General features: G+C 39.3%; 1 protein-coding gene across 9 annotated transcripts in view; it reads right to left on the bottom strand.

The window, feature by feature from the left end:
• The window catches only part of RUFY3 (RUN and FYVE domain containing 3), a 56,310-nt gene that overhangs the window by 21,369 nt on the left and 15,516 nt on the right, over positions 1-19,425 (bottom strand). For 5 of the 9 annotated variants that reach the window (XM_074905308.1, XM_074905315.1, XM_074905312.1 and 2 more), the window contains 5 exons: positions 12,919-12,972; positions 4,456-4,629; positions 3,011-3,128; positions 1,172-1,273; positions 53-176 (listed from right to left, as the gene is read on the bottom strand). In XM_074905308.1, coding sequence (XP_074761409.1) covers positions 53-176; positions 1,172-1,273; positions 3,011-3,128; positions 4,456-4,629; positions 12,919-12,972 — 572 coding nt within the window. The remainder of the gene's footprint in view (positions 1-52; positions 177-1,171; positions 1,274-3,010; positions 3,129-4,455; positions 4,630-12,918; positions 12,973-19,425) is intronic. The other 4 variants (XM_074905309.1, XM_074905314.1, XM_074905313.1 and 1 more) reach the window with 1 other exon arrangement.

The following is a 19,425-nucleotide window of genomic DNA, read 5'->3' as shown; positions in this document are numbered from 1 at the left end:
AACTCCTCCAATTTAAATGAGCAGAAAAAAACATTAACTGAATACCCAGTACCTGTGAGTCCAGATCTTCTCCTTTCATGCAGAAGTTTGCATCAATGACATTCAACCCTACTAGGAGGCCAGCAATGATTGCACCTTCTTCTTCCATCATCAGTGCATTAGGCTCATAAAATTCACTGTAGGATGCATGGCAAGAGAAGACAAGTGTTGCATCTTTAAAAGTCAACTCAGATGCTGTCAACTAGTATGGGATCCCCGCTATTTCATACAACAATATAATGCAAGCTCAGTCTTAACAAAAACCCAGCAAGTGCCATATAGTCTGCACAGAAACGTACTCCTACATACTATCAGCGTACTCCTGCTCTGACTAAACAAACCCCTCTTAGCACAGTAAGTCTTTAGGTGAGGCAAAGACCCAATAAGCAGGAGACCTGGTCCCTCACTGTTGAAAGGTGGTGGAAAGTAAGCACAATTCTTGAGTAACGGTACAGCACACTGAAGATTTAAGACTAGGGCTTAATATCAGAGTTTAAGTAACACACTTCTATTACTCTATTACACACTGCTATTAACACAAGCCACCACCACATTCTCCAGTGTACAATATCAAATTCTCCTTTCTAACCCCAAGTCAGCTATGGATTTATATGGAGAGCCAACAAACATCTACTTGTTTGACTAAAGAAACACAAACATATTTATTAAATCCTACTGCTTTACACAGGCACAGTAGTTCAAATCCATGGACTTTCAATTAAACTACAAAATGATTGCTGTTTTATGAGTGGGATGAAGAGATACAGAGGAGTGAAATAACTTGTTTCAAGTCAGATAGTAATGAAGTGACAAAGTCAGAAATAAATCAAGGGCCAAGATTTTACAGACAGAGAATGCTGTACCCTCTCTGTACGTACATTTCACCCAAATCATCTCTTTGAAACCAAAATTTGTGATATTCTAATGGATAATCGAGACAAAGTGGAGAAATAACAGCTTCTGAATTAAAAAGAATACTAAACATTTTTATCCCTTAGAGGAAGCTTTGCATTTCACAAATGTTACCATTTCTCAAAAAAAGTACAGGCATACTTTACCATTTGGGTGTCAAAGATCTTACAACAGGGCAGAAGTGAACCTAACCTAATCTAAAAGCAAGCTCAGTGCTCACCTGAGAAGATCTTTTCTGTTAATCAAAGCTTTCATGTATTCTGAAAGTTTCTTCTGCATTAGAGCCAGGCGAAGCCAAGCTCTTCCTCTACCCACAGGTGTCCTACAAAGGTCAGAAACAAAACAGTTACAGACACATACTGCAGTGCACATTCATGAACAGCTCTAATAATCCCATTCTACCTGAAGTTTCTGCATCTCAGAGCTGGCACTAATGAAAACAGGGAAATACAAGGTATTTAAGTGCAAATAGTTACAGCTAAGTCTATGTAAGCAGCTACTGCTTCTCTCATAACTAATTACGTATTTGTCATTGTACTATAAATAGTCCCTTGACTTTACCCCTGCTGGATGCTACTACATAGACAGAGATCAGCTGCTCCAACACATCACCTTCTAATTCAAAACCAGTTTTGCATAAAGCAAGTCAGAATAACATGTCTATACTTCAGTTCAGCACAGATGCCCAAGCGCCACTCCTTCAGGTAGGTGTTAAGTTGGGTTGAGAAACAAGGACAGTGAAAACACAGACTCAGTATTGTTCTCTTCAACTGTTTTGCTCATTAACATACTTAAAGGATGCAACAGGTTATAGTCACAGTCCTTCCCCCTCTGTTTCTCCTGGCAATCTGAAGGACACAGCTTTAAAACTATGATAACTGATATGCTGCATCACAACTCTGGCTGATCTACCCTGGCATGCTGGCCAGAAGCCAGTACCAGATGCTCCAAAGGAAGGTGTAAAACCCCCGCACTGAGCAGTATTTTGATTACAAGGACATTCCTCTTCCATCTCCAGAAGTCAGTTAGCTGTCTTATACCAAACAGCACGTGAGGCACTTTATTTTCTAACCTTAACTGGTATAAGCAGCAACAGCCCATGGAAGTCATCTTCCTTACTCCCCATTCTTGACCTAATACATAACATGAGATTTCCCAAGGGTTAGTATGAATGCAGGGTTTAGAAACTTATTCTAAAACTGTTCTTTATTTCAATTTATTTGATGTTTCAAATATTCTTTTACAACAGCAAAAGGTAACAGGAGCTCCGGCACAACACTGTTAGCACTCCACGTGGGTCCTGTAAGCTGTTCCAGGAGTCCTGCACAGATCTCCAGGAAAGGCGCTTGTCCATATGCACATTGCTAAATACTAACCTGAAAGAAACTGTTATCGAACCTACTCATCTCTTCCTTCAGCAAAGATCTAATCCTTAGTCCCGCTGCTCATATAAAAGCTTCCTTACATCTTTTTTCTACTCCCCAGGCTGAAAGCTTTTTACAGTTTCTCTTTAGCATGGGATAAGCACACATGAATGCAATGTCTGAAATGACTATGAAATTTCTAAAAGCAATATAGGCTTGAAGGTTTTTTTTTTCTCCTCTCCTTAATGTAAGCTAGTATCTTCTCCAACTTGGTAACTAAGCTTCCCTCTTACACAAACTTTACAAGTTTACCTGAATTTATTTAGAAGAAAAATTACCTCTATCAGCCTTAAAACTATTTAACCTGCCATGACCTTCCTTCCAATTCCCTTCCTCTTCAGTATGACTTCAAAAATAGAGTCAGTAAAGGCCATTTCCATTCCTGAGACACATCATCACACTTGCTAGTAATAAATGCGCTATTGTCCATAAGACCCCATGCTGACACTGACAGAATATATCCTCTCCTCTCCTTCTGCAGATCCTTGATTAAGAGTAAGAGAGCAACGAGCCACTTTTATCAGCAGAAGGTGGCAGATGAATTCCTGAAGGTTATGTTTCCTCCTCCTTCTCTTCTGGATCCTTCTTACAATAAGAACATATTATGTACTCGTGCAGTAAAAGACTGTACTTACTTCAGTCCTGGGAGATCCTTAACACTTGCTGTAATCTCTGCAGCCTCAGGAACAAGTTTTTCTACTAGTTCTAGAGGTCCCCAGAATGACTTATTTTGCCCGAGAAAAGTCTTTTTGGCTAGAAAAAGATATAAAATGAGCCTATTAGGCCTGTGCTGACTAAACACATTCTCAAACATGGTTAAAAGTGAATGAATAGTAGACAAAAACTGCCAGAAAGATTCTCCTGGGACTGCTGTCAGGTAAGTACAAAAGATGACTTTTTTATGCCTGAATGTAGCAAACTACTGGTATCATTCAAACAAGGCAACAGAAGCTCAAGACAGATGCCAGAAGATATTCCATACATCCCCAATATTCCAAAACAACAACATCCATTGATAACCATCAACTTAGATTCACTGCTAGAGGCCAAAATTTCTACTAGGATGCTGTCACTGTCCCAAAGTTACACTTGATCTGTGCACAGTAATTTTCTTTCACTGACCATCACATTACAAGGAAAAGTACCACACCACTTTGAACCCACTCCTTCTCCATAGCTGCTAGGGGCTTCTCTATGCATCTTCTCCTCTTTCAGAAAAGCTTTTTAGTGACCCCTACATACTAAAGCTGAAAATTAGTTTTCTCCGTCCATAGTTCTTACTGCTACTTCACAGCAGCAGTGAGACGACTGAGAACTCTAACTTCAAACTTATGAACAGCAGTAGGGACACTAGCAAATGAATAAAGGAAGAAGCTGAAGAATATGAACACTTCTCCCTAGCACAACATTACTGTACCCAGTACAGGAACCACTTCTTCCACACATAATGCTGAACACAACTACTGAAGAAGGATGTATGTATGGGTGCTGAGAGGGCATTTAATATCCTTCGCTTTTCATCTCAAGCTACTATCACGCAAGGGGAGCACATCAAGAAAAGTAGTCTGGTACTTGGCAATTTTAGCTGTGACTCTATTATACAGTTAAATACATTCTCCTGCTTGCTACTTTAGAAAGCAGCTTACAAGACATTAGCTGCACAAAGGCAAAGTTCTCAGTTTTGACAGAACTATTGAGAAAGGACCTCTGTGTTGCAGTTCCTCTTCCAGCTAGAGGACTGTTGCATCCCTAACACATGAGGAAGCGCAGAAAAAAAAGGGAGTCATGAGTTGCTGAGGAGCTAATTTTACCACTGATCACTTAATTATACTTGAGTCATCTGAAAAGCTGTTTTAAAAATGGCAAGCACCTGCAACGACTGTGAACTTTTCACCTGCAGTGTTATAACTTCAGTAGATTTTTTCTCCTCCCATGGCCTGTCAAGTCAGCAGTGACCCCACTCAGCCTCTCCTTAGCATACTGTAGATTACAAAACTAGATTTTTTTAAAACAAGATCACTCTTCCTCGCACCTACACTACGACAAACAGCCCAGGCAGACTCCTCTCAAGCAAGGTTACCTTTCAAGCCATGTTTAAGGCAATGTTCCATCACAACAAAGAACTGCTGAAGAGGTGCATAGTCGGAGTCCAGCGTCCTGCCCAGATTAAGTGCAGATTCAATCAACCCCTTGATACTCAGTTTTGCCATGTTCATTAGGTTCATACGTTCATTAGCCATGAGATAATTAGGATCTGTAAAAAAAGGAAGAAAAGTGCTCTTGAGTAACAAAAGCTATTTTTAATACAGTAAGATATCTTATCTCCCTCTCTTTTTGTTCCTCAGCTTTGACACAATTTTAGGGTCACTGACAGTTTCATATGAGGCACCATCTTTAGTCATTTTGTTGAGTAAAATCAAAGTTGACCAGCGTTTTAATGGTCAAAGCCACAATGATATGGGAATAGATTACATATCACATTAAGGATGCCTCAATACTTCAAATAAGTACAAAAGCTTTACATTTTCAAGAAAGAGAGGTTTGAAGACAGCTGTTAATGTTGTGCTTTACATCTTGACAACTGAACTTTACAACCATCGCTTGTTTCAACTCAAATCCCCAGCTACATCCAGCAACTACAAACTGGTAAGAATTCCTCACTTGTGATTTGTTCTTTCATCTAAAAGTAACCGTGACTCTGCTTATACTCAATCCAGCAATGCATGTGTCTATCCAGTCTTGCATTTTTCCTTCTCATGATTTTTTTTTTTCAACTTGGATGTAACATGTAACCAATTCCCACCTATCTCTCTTCATTTTATCAACACTACTGTTTTTTTAGCACTGACAAGCAGCTGATCTTCGTGGCTCCTCTGACAGCTTGCTCTAAGCCCCAACATGCAAAGATCTTCCAAGACTATATTCTTCTACCATATTAAAAATATTTAGACCTTTAAATTTGTTTGTTGCAGGAAAGAAATACACACATCTGTTTTCCAATCTAGACCCTGCGTGGAAAGCACAGCCAGTTTCATACCTCTAAAGTACATTTATTCTAGGGCTGCTGTAAATAGCCATGGACCCTTGAACCAATTCACCACCTTCGCAAGTGAATTTACTATCCTTGCAGCAGAAACATGACCAGAGAACATTTAAGACTACATATCTAAGCACAGAGTACACATTTTATCTGCTATACTGACAAAGCATGCTTGCAGTCAGCAAACAAGTAAAGCAAATAAATACGAGACTGATAACCTTCAATTAGAACAAAAGGAAATATATTTCTACTTAAAATGCAGGGAAGCATATAGCTAAGTTTGATGACAGAAGACATAAAATATCTAGAATCTAAGCCGTGGAAGAACAGCTGTTCTTGCCAGCTCTGTGAAGTACCACTACTCAGACCCACCCAGCAATGCTCACCACCATTGGGTTGTTAAATTCTTTTCACCTGTTGGAACGCTCCATCTCTTCAACATACAGACACCTGAGATAGATTCTTATGTCCCTCCTAAAAACATCTCTCATGGTGAAGGAGGGAAAGTTGTAACCCTCATCCTCAGTGGATCCAGTCCCTAAGTGAAGTCTTGCAGAAGTCTGGGTTAGTATTCAGCAGGTTTGCCACTGAGTAAATATCAAATCTCTACTAGGCAGGCAGACTTGAGCTGTCTAGATTATTAACAGTTCTCATCCTCTTGCCAATACAGCTGTGAAGAACGATTTCTTGCAGTTTGAAATGCAACAGCTTAGCCAGAAGAGGCCAAGGGGTATATTCTTCTGAGACTACAGCAGTCTAATATAGGACTTGTCCTGATGATGCAAGTCATCACCCTGATCCATCATGATACTGATACTGACAAGTCCAGCTGCTCAAATACAAACTCCTTTTCATCTCAAATGTACTGCCATTGCAATAAGGCATCTTGTTAGCACCCACCACCCAAAAGAGAGCAAGGAAAAAACTTCAGAGGACCATAGAATCATGAAAAATCACATTGTTCCCACCCCCAATCTTCACTATCTCCTGCAGGCTGAAAAGCACAGTGGGACCAGCAGCCTGTAGCCAACAGGAGCAAGATTAGATTTTGGGAACCTATGGCTGAATCCAAAATAGGCAAGAAGAAGAGCAATTGTTACTGTGTGATTGAGACTCCAGACAGAAGGAGACACTGAAAGGCACCTCAGGGTTGGGCGACGAATAGCAAGTACTGATGTGGAGACACAAACATCCTCAAAGAACCTGAGAAATTATGAAAGGAAGTCAAAAGAGAGCATTTGAGAAACCTGGGAACAAAGGCGGATTTGCTCAATCTGTCTCTGAAGCACGCCACGGTCAGATTCTCACGGTTCCAAGGCTAGCAGGCACACAGGCTGGTAAGGTCTTGTTACTGCTGCTTAGTTTTGGGTGGCCTGTCTGCCAGAGGACACGCAGCTTTTATCGGGGATGCTGCTGACGACCCAAGAAATATTCAGACCAAACACTGTGGCAACAGTGCTAACAACACTCTAGTACACATCATTAACGCTGAGAGCTGTGAAAAAATCCACAGGATAGGACAAGTGATGCATGAGGGCAGCTGTCACTATTCAAACCTGATACCACAGCTGCATCTGTTTCATCCCTTTTCTTCTCCAGGATGAAGCAGTATCAGAAGACTCCTCTAAATTTCACTGGACCCATCCTGGCAGCACTGAGCAGCTCAAGGAGGGAAGATGACTGATGGAGAGGGGGAGGGTACAGACAGCACTAAGCAATGCCAGCTGGAGTTGCCATCAGTTGACAGCCACGAGCCTAGCTGCACTCCAGGCCACATCTGCTGTCATGGACAAATGCCGCCTTGTTCAGAAAAGTGGCAAACAAGTCCAGTTGTTCCTGCATCTCCACCCAATCTTCTACTGCTGAAGGACAAAATGATCAAAAATCCCCAGAGAGTTTTGTTTTACTATCTGTAAACTCTTCAAGCACTGATTCTCTTGGGTCACATCTTATAAAAAGGCTGAGATTAGGCATTCACCATTTATTTTCATAGTTTAGAAAACTTCAGAGTACTCATTTAGGAATGCAATTCTCATAGCAGTGCTGCACTGTAGAAAAATTTAATTTAGTGGGTGATTTTTATTGCCTTTGAAGAACTACTATTTTAAGCTGATAGATTTGGCATGTACATTGAGCAGATTACCTATTCTGTGATTTACAATCCATTTTTTGGTTTGCAGCACAGCTAACAGTCACCATTACTAGGAATGCAGAGTCAGGAAAAAAAAGAGTCAGACGCAGTATTACACACGATTGCAAAAACTAATTTTTGTACATGCAATTAAAAAAAGTTCCACATATTTTCTTCTGTGTACTTCTGCATAAAACTAATGAACACTACCCATGACAGCAACCATCACAGTTGCCCTTTAAGAGTATATGACCATAACTAGTGTTTGCTTCTACTGCAGACAACATTGTCACAAAATTCTGCTTTGGTACCATGATTCAAAATCTGCTCAGAACAAGGTTATCCAGTAAAAAAACATCAACCCACTCCCTCAATACTCTGATAGCACCACTCCATCCACTGTACATCCACGCTTCTGACCAAGACAGATAATGCAGCAGAAACCACTAGTAGGTTAGAATTATCTGAGACAATTTTTATCTGTATCCTCAAAAGAGTATTGTGCTGTGGTAAAAGAAACAAATACTTTTTTTTTTTTTTTTTTTCATTTAAATAACTTGTGAAGTCTGGATTGAACATGATTATTTGCTCAGCCAGGCTTTGAAGAAAAACTCAGATGTATACACACACTGCATACTGGTCTCAGTGGTGAGATCAGACCCTTTAGTAAAGCTTAGTGTTTGCCTCCTGAACACATCTAAAGTTTTAAGACTTGACCAAAACCTTGTAATAATCACAGCTTCTTTTTCTTCCTCCCTATGAAGGGGAACAGAAAGATACATGAAAATACAGAGACCTCCCCTTCCCCCTCATCAAGGTGTTTCCTCAGTGGCCAAGGCTCAGCAGCAGCTTGCCCCAAGCAGCAAAGCACTGCCACAGTACAGAGCAGTCACGCACTCGTGGCCCAGGCAGCTCATTGAGCCCACTGGTAGCCAGGCAGGTGTCCAAAGGGACTCTGCTTAGGTGGCAAATCAATTGCTACTGCAAAATTAAAGAAACTATACAAGACAACTGCATCGAAAATGTTACTGGCTATGCTTATTAGCTAATCTGAATTATGGTAGAGTACAAGGACACTGCTTGGACTTAGGGTCCTTATCCATTACATACTCACATGAAGCCATACACACTTCTGAAGATTACTGAGCACTGCTGCCTCACACAGACCTATACTGAAGTCAAAGGTATACTTTTTCAGGCAAGGTGCATGGTTTTCCATGAGTCTGAGAAGGCTGTGACTGCTGTGTGCCAACTGGGGTCAATATGACCCTAATTAAAAAAAAACCAAACAAACACAAGCAAACAAGCACAACAGAGGGGTATCTGAAACATGTTCAAGACAACTAGACTCAACATTTAAGACCTAATGAACACCTGAGCTGGTGAAATTACTTAGGGAAAAAAGAAAAAGCAGGGCTGTGCTTTCATTTACGAGTAGAATATGCGGTCACAGTGTAAAAAACTGAAAAAAGTTATCATCACGTTAACTAAAGGTCTCTGCTTCATTAGCCCGTTGTGAGCCATGGTGCTTAGTAAATGCAGCCTAGCCAAGATTCTCATCTTGCAAAATGATTAACTGTTATATAGGATGAAAGTGGATAAAATCCCAAAGAATATTCAAAAAATGACATCCTAAGTAATTTATACCATTGTTATATGTGCTGCAACACACACACCTTAAAATTGGGTCTAAAAAAGCAGGGTAAGCAAGCAAAGATGACTTTTGTACAGTAAGACTATCTGGCTGCCTTTTAGTCAACCCAGACATGTTCTGCTTTGACAAGTGTGACCTTGATGTGCAACTGAGATTCTGAGTTGGAGTCAGTATATTCTTCCAGCTTTTTATTCCTGTCTCCAACTGCAAAAATTCTACTTGTGTTTTACTATACATGCCATGTTATAAACCTTAACAAATAAAATTTTGGCCCTTAAACTCTGCCTTTCAATGTGGTTTGGATTTCAACTGAAGTAATCTTAAATTCTCAAGAGACGTTGCTATCTAAATATTGTAGCTTCTACGGATTAGATGTGTTTTCTAACCAGGTGGGATGTTAAGTGGTCTAAATTAAACTGGACTTGCATCCCATTAGAATGACAGGGTAAAATAATCAGCTCATCTGACTCTTTGCATAAAATACTGAACTCCCAGGTTTCTGAAGAGCCACAATCATTCATATGCTAACAGCATGAAAAGCAAACGGTTCATGAGAAGCTTCCATGAAGACATTTTCATAAGCATCCAAGAATCTCAGAAATCCTGTAATTTGTTTAAAAGGTAAAATATGTACCTAGGAACCTAAAATTCAAGGAAAAAGTCAATGCAATACTGGATTTCAAAGGGTTAAACTGAAATTGTGGTCTAATTACATCTCACCTGGTGACAATAAATTTTATCACTCCTCATACTGAGTAACACCAAAAGAATTAAGAAGAAACTAAAATAAATGTAGAACTTTGAACAAATGCAGGGAGTCATGAAACACTGTAGATGTGGACAAATCTGCTCAAGTAGTGCCAACTATATTTCAGCAAAGTTATCAATGTGCTGAATCCATCTTAGATCAAGAATACAAACTTAAAGCAATCTGAAATTCAGAAAGGCTGCTTCTGTGTATGGAAGAGAATGGCATCTTGCTAACAGCTCATACTGTATTCAGATTAACTAAAATACATTAACGATGAAACACTTCTTTCAAAACAAATCAGCCAGCTATCTACAGTGCACTGAGTTTGTTAAGCAAATTCACATTAGGAAAGACATTAGTTCCAGCAGCTTAGATTATACATGTGTTCATGATTTCCTAATTTCAAATAAATGTGGAAAGCACATCCCTAGATAAATTAAGGACTTTCATCATTTAAACTGGAGTTCCACATCATTCTGTATTTTTTAAGCTGCTTCTCTTTCCTGACATTCCCTTACATTCAAATGCCTCATGTGCCTTCCAGCAAGCCCGATTACCATTCTCAAGGGTGATACACGTCTTGCATATCATGCAAATACTCTTTTAAAGGTAAGCAGTGATGAAAATAAAAATGACATGACTATTCACAAGTGAAAAGCAGAAGCATGTCTGTTTCTACAGAAATACATTTTAATCTACTAATTTTTTGCTTCTGTATTCAATATTCAACCTGTCTACTCTGAAGGATTGTGGATAAACCAGAAAGCAGCTGGACTAATGCCACCTTACAAAAATGAAACTGCATTTCTTAAGAGAATAAATATTTTCACAGATAATTTTAAAGGGTGCTTTGTTTATTCTTGCTATTACATCCTTCATGTTGACTTTTGAGGGGGAAAGCACACTCCACATCAAGCATCCATCAGTCTCTGATCGATCACCAAGGAGGACAGTTTCCCCGCGACACCAATCATGTAAGAATTTAAAAAAAAACAGAACAGGGTGGTGGTCATGGGAAACAAAGACACAAGCTCAAACAGACAAGACCCACAAAATAAATGCAAAAAATCTGTATGTTTTACAGAAAAAAAGAAGTCTCAAACCTTTTTTTTTCCTTAAAGATTGCCTTGGATATGCCCCTGGCCAGAGCTGCTGGGGAAGCAGAATTAGCTGTTGTGAGAGAACATCTCCCACAGCTGGCAAGAAGCCTCCCATGTTTACGAGGCCACCAGGCAGAAGCCCAGGCACATAACCAAGCACAACAATTAAGAAAGGCACCATCCATGAAAGATGACCAGCAAGAGATTGGTTTAGTTAATGCATCAAAACTCATTTTTGTGCACAACACCCCTTCTTTAGAAAGATTTTTACTATCTGGGTTTCCAAATATAAATAAAAATATATTTTGCTATGTCATGGCTGATTTTGCTTTTTTCTTCTGCCAGAAATATGCTTAAAACTATTTGCTCTGGAAGTCTTTTCCTAAGTGAGTCCCAAACCTAGTTGCATTACTTTGCCATCCTTAACTATCAGTTATTATTTTAGTAATAATCACAACCACATATTTTAAGACAGATGGCGTTGCTTGTACTTTACCCTCTATTTCTAACCCTGAGTCCATAACATAAACATCCTTCACTTAATTTCACCATTTTGCTTTACCAAGTTTCATGTTTAAATTGCTTATCTGTGCTATAAAGAAACAAATGCAGCTTTTGGTTATCATCCTACCAGGCAGAATTGAACCAAAACGGAATAAAACACTGGTAAGAAAGCAGCCACTGTGGGATCTGCAATTCACAATGCCTTTGAAAACTCTCAATGCATAATTTGGAAAAAAAAGCCAAAATACATCTGCTGACCTTACTCCTTTGGGGTTATCAGTATGAGAATAACACAATTTACGCTCATGAATCTTCTAGGTATCAAGAACCCTAGCTTTAGCTTCTAATTTGAGATTCCAATTTAAAATACTTTAGTCCGTATAGATAAATACCCCTTAACCATCTTTCTACTTTGAAATCTATATTCTTCCTAACAATGAGCACTTAAACTTCTCAGCCACAAAAGGCAAATTCCTTTCTAATTCCCTTGTCTCCAAAAGGTATATTAGCCTTTTGTGCTGCAAACCCGTTCATCCCAAACAGGAACAGTTGTATTTAGTCATCAAATTGCCAATTCACTTGAGTGCATGCTGAATTGAGGATTCAATTATTTCACACTTGCACCATTTCTAAGAACCAAGTAAGAAGCACTACAAATTCTCATGTAGTACTTCACAACTTTTTAATCAAAATTTGCAGCACAAGCTTCAGAGTCAGTTTTGCAAAGTCTCAAGTTGATAAATAGAAATATTTCAGAAAATCTGAAACTTTGGGGTGATTTCTGAAATTATTTTTTTAGTTTAGCTTCCATATATTGCTGCAACCTTTCAAGTTGTGTTTATGTCAGGCTCAGAAAAATAATTGCCTCAGCATTTCATTTAAGTAAAATAACCCCTTGCTGATTCACTTTTTCTACCTCCACTTGAAGCCAAAATACCCCAAAATTTTTGAAACTTTTAAAATCAACATCGTATGCACATATTTTCAAAAAAGAGATTAGTAAGATTTAGAAACCAAAATTGATCACATGGAACCCATGAAGGGGCTGACAAAATTTAGAAGAAAAGCTTTCACAATATCCATTTTAAATGTAAATTAATACAATTGCAAGAGCAATACATACACTTGAGTGATCAAAGACATTTTCTTTAACACACTAACAGAAACCAAACATCTGCACAGAGTGCAACTAGTACAGCATGTTCAGGCTGCCAACCTGGTTCAACCAGACAAACACGTTCAGAAAGCCACAGCTATTAGCACTGGAAAGGAAAACTGTATTTTGCACTCAGGCTCAAAATAGTAAGGCAAAAGCCAATCATTAGTGAAAATAATAGCTGAAAGATGTTGGTGTGGCACGCACCTTCAGTATCATCACGCAATTGCTCCACCACATCTGTCAAATCCTCCCAAGAGTCTTTGCAAACAGCAAAAAGAAAGGAAAAGAAAGAAAATGTCATGCAAGCCATGATCTAAAGGAAAGATTCAAAATCAAGGTATAAGAAAAGGATAACTGAAAGGGAGATTTGCATAATACAAGACAATTCATAGTGGCAAGAGATTTGCAAGTCAAAAGGGTTTATTAGTCTGCACAAAGCAATACAGCAAAGCATTTTTTTCCGTGAGAGTCAAATTAAGGTAGGCTTCAGTAAAGCTTTAGAAGCTTTGTTTCTTTTTGCATTACGACAAGCAACATTTTTGTAAGGCACATCCTAAAAAGAAAAGCAAAAAAAGCATTATTTTGTTTGTAAGATCATTACGCAACGTCAGCGTTTGCTTCACTTTCCTCCTACCCAGCCCCAGAAGAAACCCCCCAACAGGGAAATTGAGCCACACAGGAAAAGCAAGCACATTTCAGGAAAAGAACATACTGAGGACATTTTAAATAAGGTTAAACAGAGCTTTAACTCCATTACAACCGTCACTCCAAATGAAAAGTCTTGCAGAGGTGATTCAGCTGAGCCTGGACGCAGGTCACAGGTTTTATGTTGTCATTCTAACGATGATTCACTAAGGCCTCGATCAAGCAAACACCTCTGTCTCCTTGGCAGGAGCCTGCAGATGGCTGACAGGTATAGAGAGGAGGTAGTTATCCTGGAAGAGGAGCAGGCAGGACAAGGAAAACTTGTTTCAGCATGTCCACTAATTCCCTGGTTTCAAACCCAGAAAACAAAGCCAGACGAAGCCCTAGCAGGTCTGAACCCTGCAGGATTTTCAGCTCCCTACTTACATGCCCCCAGTCTCCCCAGTGCTGATTTGCAATCGGTTGAACATCCGAAGCCCAGGAAAGGCTCTATTCCCCTTTACAGGCCAACTGTGCCAAAGTCCTGAGCAAAGTACACACACTACTAGGACCTCCTCCCTCCCACGGAAAGCCTCCTCCCGCTGTAGGAGCCAGCATTGGCTAGCAAACAGCATATTCACAGTCAATACATTTAAAGAGAAAAAATAAAATTGAAAAATACCAGTACAACTAACCATTCAACTGATCTCCAAAAGCTGCCTATGATGAAACACCACAGCAGTCTTCTCATTCTTTGAAACTGCTTTGTTCACATAGCTGATTTTTAGTGGTCAGTTTTCTTCATAAACCAGGAGTTCACTTCTTCCCCTACAGCTGAGCAATACTGCGAACAGCAGAAAATCACCACTCCTTGGGTGCTGCCTATGTACCCAGGTTGAAGTGATTAACTGCCTTCAATTCAGCAGGGATTTCTCCTCTCCTTGTCAGGGGTGAAGAGGGAAGGGGAGAACAATGAGCACAGTCAGGTTCACCTACCTCTGCTTGCTAGAAGCAAGAGGGAGTTTCGCTTGAAAAAATCCCTGCTATTGGAAGAACAAAGCGCTGGTGATGCTCCCACCACCACCAGTATCCCCCATATGCTACACTTACAGCTTCTGGTCTCTTATTACAGGTGTAAACAGCTTTCTGTAGGTTCAGGAGACTTTGTAGCTCACAGTGTAGTGGTGGACTGACATGTCTCTGAGACTTCCCTGGCCCCTACTGCACTCTTACCTTGGAGTGCTGAAGATCGGACTTTGTGACTCATGAGGTACTTTCACCCCTCTTCCTCTTCTTTTTTTAGGACTTAAAATGCAGATATTAGCATGATTGAGAAATTCAGTATTTGTAGAAAACGCTTTTTGCGTAACAACACTACATAAACATGCTAATATGGCTAGTATTTTCTAGCATTTCTGAAAATGAATCAGAGGAGCACCTAGGGGCACATGCAGTTATTTATTTAATAGCAGTTTCCATCACACACAAAGATCAGAACCAGATTCTGACCATCTCCAAAGCCCTACCTGCACACTGAAATTGAAGCCATATGTCATCACAGAATGGTCTTTTATCTAATATTGAGTGTTGGGGGTTTTTCCTTAATATAAAGTGTAAACAGTGAAAAACATCTCATAACCAGAAAAAGATTTACGATTAGCTTGGTAATGGGGACAGGGAAAATTCCCAGGCTTTGCTTGATCTTTCTCACTTTGATTTTGTCACTTCAAACTCCTTTCTACATGCACCATGTAGTCTCCAATTATTTAAGCTCTCTACTCTTCTAAGCCTCTTTCCTTGCTCAGCTCCATATCCAAAAACCACCCAAGACCTCCAACCTACTATTGCTGGACCTGCTGTTAACAACAGGTAGTGAGTCTTATACACAGAAGAACAGGTTTTGCTTTCTCATCACTCCAATTTTTTATTTTTTTTTTAAATCGACATAGGAAATCACTTAACCATATTAGGTCAGCACAGTCCAAGCAGTCCAGCACCCTCCCCCACACACACACCATCCGGGCTATGTTTCACAGAAAGGTGCAGGAAACCTCATGTGACTCTGCTGGCTCTACCTAGACAACTGCAACCCCACTTGACAGTAAAGGATTAAGGCGCTTTTTTTAACCCTTAGCAAATACTTAATGTAAAGCTTACAAACAAATGTCCAGTGGAGTCACAGATATTTTCTTCTATTATATCCCTACAGGCAAAAATCCTGTCTTCTTTCTAGTAAGAAATACTTGCAAGAATTGCATGAATTCATGTTGGCACAAATGCACTATAGGATTTGTACAGATTTAGAGGCAAAAGCACATATTTAATTAACACTTTCCTATTTTCATTCATTTCTTCATGCCTCTAACTGTGGCTTGCATACATTTCATTTCTTTAACATTGTACAGTTTTCCTCACTTGTCTGGAATTCCCACCAAACAGTGGGGAAACAAACCCTGACACACACACACACACAAAAAATATAAATAAATAAAAATCACAAAGACCTGCAACTTGATAGTTTCCATGCTCCTTATCATGGTATGTCTAAACCAAACTCAATACTTTTGATTATTATGGAAAACTATTAAAGTCTGTAAGTGATGTGTACCACGTTTAGAAAACAGGATGACCGAGACTTTTAAGTCTTCATAAACTGATTATCTCATTCCAACTAGATTCCCAGGAAGATTAGTATTATAGAATTGAATATCCTACTGGAATAAATACACAAGCAAGTTCTTTACAAAGGAACTGGAGTACTTATTATCACTAACATATTAATCATTAAAATCCCACCTGTTATTTTAACAATAAAGTTTTTCAGTTACTCTCTGCTTTGCTGACACAGCAGCAGTGCTCTCAACCGGTGTGACAACCAGAGATAGGCCAGCAGCAGCACAGGATTCAGTCTGGGCTGATTTACCCAGTTCAGCACCGGGGCAAGAAACCCCTTACAGCCTGAGCAGAGTGACTTCAGCTGCCCTGGTGCAGTGCAAGTTTAGACACTCTTACTAGCAACTAGAAAATTTTAAATCCAATGTCAAATAAAGCTTACAAAGGCGTTTTATCCTTGCTAACAAAAAAAAATCCACAACAAAACTATCTTAATGATCAAGGATATTAATGTATATATATAATTATATATATAATTATATATACTAATGTGTATATAATGCACCTTCTCTGTGTTATGAGCTTAAGAATGCTTAAAAAGAGGTGGTGATTAATGAACAGTGAATGATTACATACAGTAAGAAAACAAACAAAAACTTTCCCTCCTAACTTTACCTTCCTGAATTTGCTCATATCTTGATTTCTCATTTAGTATTTCTCACACACATATGCAATACCTAACGGTTACACTGCAATTTGAAATAACTCATGCAGGAATAAGGGATATTGCCAACAGATACACTTTCCCATGCAAATAAACACTTATAAAATAAACCCTGGGAGAAAGTACTGCTGTTAAAGAGTGGCTTTTTTTTTTTTTTTTTGAAAAAGATTGAAATTATTAGCCTAAAATAGGGTTGGGAGTAGAAACCTTTATGAATATTGCAAAGTACCACTGTACCTCTCCAACTCCCATCCAGCTGGACACTACAATACAACACTCCTACACCTCCTGGCAGGCCCCAACATGGTTGTGAAAAAGTTCAAGTCCAAAGGCAACACTTAAGCAGTGAGTTGCCACACTACTATACAGTGCTGAGAAAACAAGCTGCATGCAAAAGGAGAAGTCAAGATTGTGGCTTCTCACACTGTGGGCAACACAGGGATAAAAACAGCATCAGATTCATGTTATGGGTTTTTTGAACAGGTGTCTCCTGAGCAGAAACCAACAAAACTTCCCAAATATGCAGCAGAAGTATCCCTGTGATATTTTAAATAAATCTAAACAAGCACTGAAAATGTGCCCTTTAATAATTGCTGAGCTGTTCCATAGCCCAGAGCTGCAAAAAACCCTAAATATGCCCTTCAAACTGCAGATACAGAATGCATACATTCTATAATGTGCTATGAACATTATCACCTCAAACACAGCATCTTATCCTATACTGGGATACCACCTACAAGCAGACTCCCACGATTTGCAGTAAGCCTGGCAGCACAACTGCAAGCTCCCCAACACACAGAGCTCCCTAGGCCATCAATTTTCTGTCTACATCCCCTTTTATTAGTAAATACCTTGTGAGCGCAACTAGGAGGATAGAACACTCCGAACTTCTTATATACGGATGGCATTTTTTCACATGTGAAGACAGATGCTCAGAACAAAGCAATGAATCCATACAACCTTTTTATGGTTTCCTAGCACAATATGAGAATCATATTCCTCCAAAGACAGATTAAATAGGTCAGGATCTGGTTGGTTTTGGTTGATTTTTGCTTTCGGGTTGATTTATTTTTTTCAGTACAGAAGTTCTTAGCAAATGCACAAGGAGAAGCTGAGAAGTCAGGAAAATAACCAAACACACACCACCACCACCCCCAGCACCAATTTTGGGAAGTGAAAACTGAGGCTGATATAGAAAGGACTCAGCAATCGTGAAATGTCAGTTATGCTGCTTTGGCTGCTGTGAAAGGCTTGGCACAAATCCGTTACTACAGATGCTTACAGAAAACATTAACTGTGTTCAAGAGTTATAAACTAACAAAACTGCAACAAGACCAGGGTCCCCTGTTCTGTTTACCGATAAGGAAAGGGGTTATTTTTAAGCTTGCCCATTACAGCAGTGGAGGTAAATACTAAACACATGGGCAGCTGAATGCCAGTATCAGGATAGACAACTATTCAGTCAACGCACTAGTGTTAAACCTCCTCTGCTCCTGCGTGGTGCTTTGCCATGATTGAAGAAAGTTCTGAAAAAGAACAGCTGACACAGTTAAAATAGATGTACAAAAGCGGATGATGATAAAGTGAACTGAATCAAACCAACCTGCAAACAAAAATGCCAAGCAACAAGGGCAGCTTTCTCTTGATCCCCCTTTTCTTACTCAATGTCTTTCTTTTATTTAAATCCTAATATTCAAAGCACTCCAGAAAGGAAGAACAAGACTACTCCACCGTGCCTCGTCACCATGCCTGAGTCAGAGTGCCAGGGGTCACAGCAGCATTTCTCACACTCAATCAAAGCACTTTGAAGTTTAACTATAAGTGAAATTCTACAGCAACCATCAGTATAACTGTTAACTTCCCTGTCAGCTATACCTCATTATGCCCTAAAGGAGAAAAAATACTGTCCATGTTCTAGAGAGGTATGCTAATGGAAGAAATGCTGACATGTGCTCTTCAGAAGGTTAATTATAGGATTATTTGTCTGATTTTAACTTTAATCTGCTGCTCTAACTACTCGCTGTTCTTTTTTGGGCCAAAGCATCCCACAGCATAAGGGAAAGTTGGAGGAGCTTACTGAGAAATACTGAATAGGCATGACAAATAGCAGTCTTGTGAGTTTTTTTTTTTTTATTTCCATTAAGGCTAGCACACTCTCATTCATTGTATGGGCAAATATTACTTTTACCATGAAAAGGAAACCTATAGGCACATTTAAATTGCATTACTTCATACTTGTTGCCTTAGGAATGCTAAACAATATGTTTAATAAGAAATAATTGAAGTGGCCAAGAAAGAAAATTAAGTAGATGCTGTTAGTATCATTAGGTACATAATGAATTTTTTCAGATTAGATTTACAAATCAGGTGGATCATTAAGCGCTGACAAAGAAGGACCAGCAAAGAACATTTCGGCATCATGTTCCAACACCTCGCAATCCAAAACTTGATGAAGTGACCAGACAGCCTGCAGCCTAGAATGCCAGGAACAATCTATTCAGAACTTACACATTATCTTAAGAAAAAACAGTTTTTAAAACCCACTACATAAAAATCCCATCTCTAAATATTACATATGTATAGAGAGCGAGCCTTGAAGAAAGAATTAAAAATAAGTCTATTCATTTCACCCTGCAACTTCTGCCTGGGAAAGCTGTTTCCAGAACAGAAAGGATGGAGTAATGGATACCAAGAACGCTTACCACACACATTCTCCCGTGCAAGTAGCACTGCAGCAACAGGTGCCTGGC

This window comes from Athene noctua, chromosome 4 (genome assembly GCF_965140245.1).
Source record: "Athene noctua chromosome 4, bAthNoc1.hap1.1, whole genome shotgun sequence".
Lineage (NCBI taxonomy): Eukaryota > Metazoa > Chordata > Aves > Strigiformes > Strigidae > Athene > Athene noctua.
This window is presented reverse-complemented; position numbering and strand designations above follow the sequence as displayed.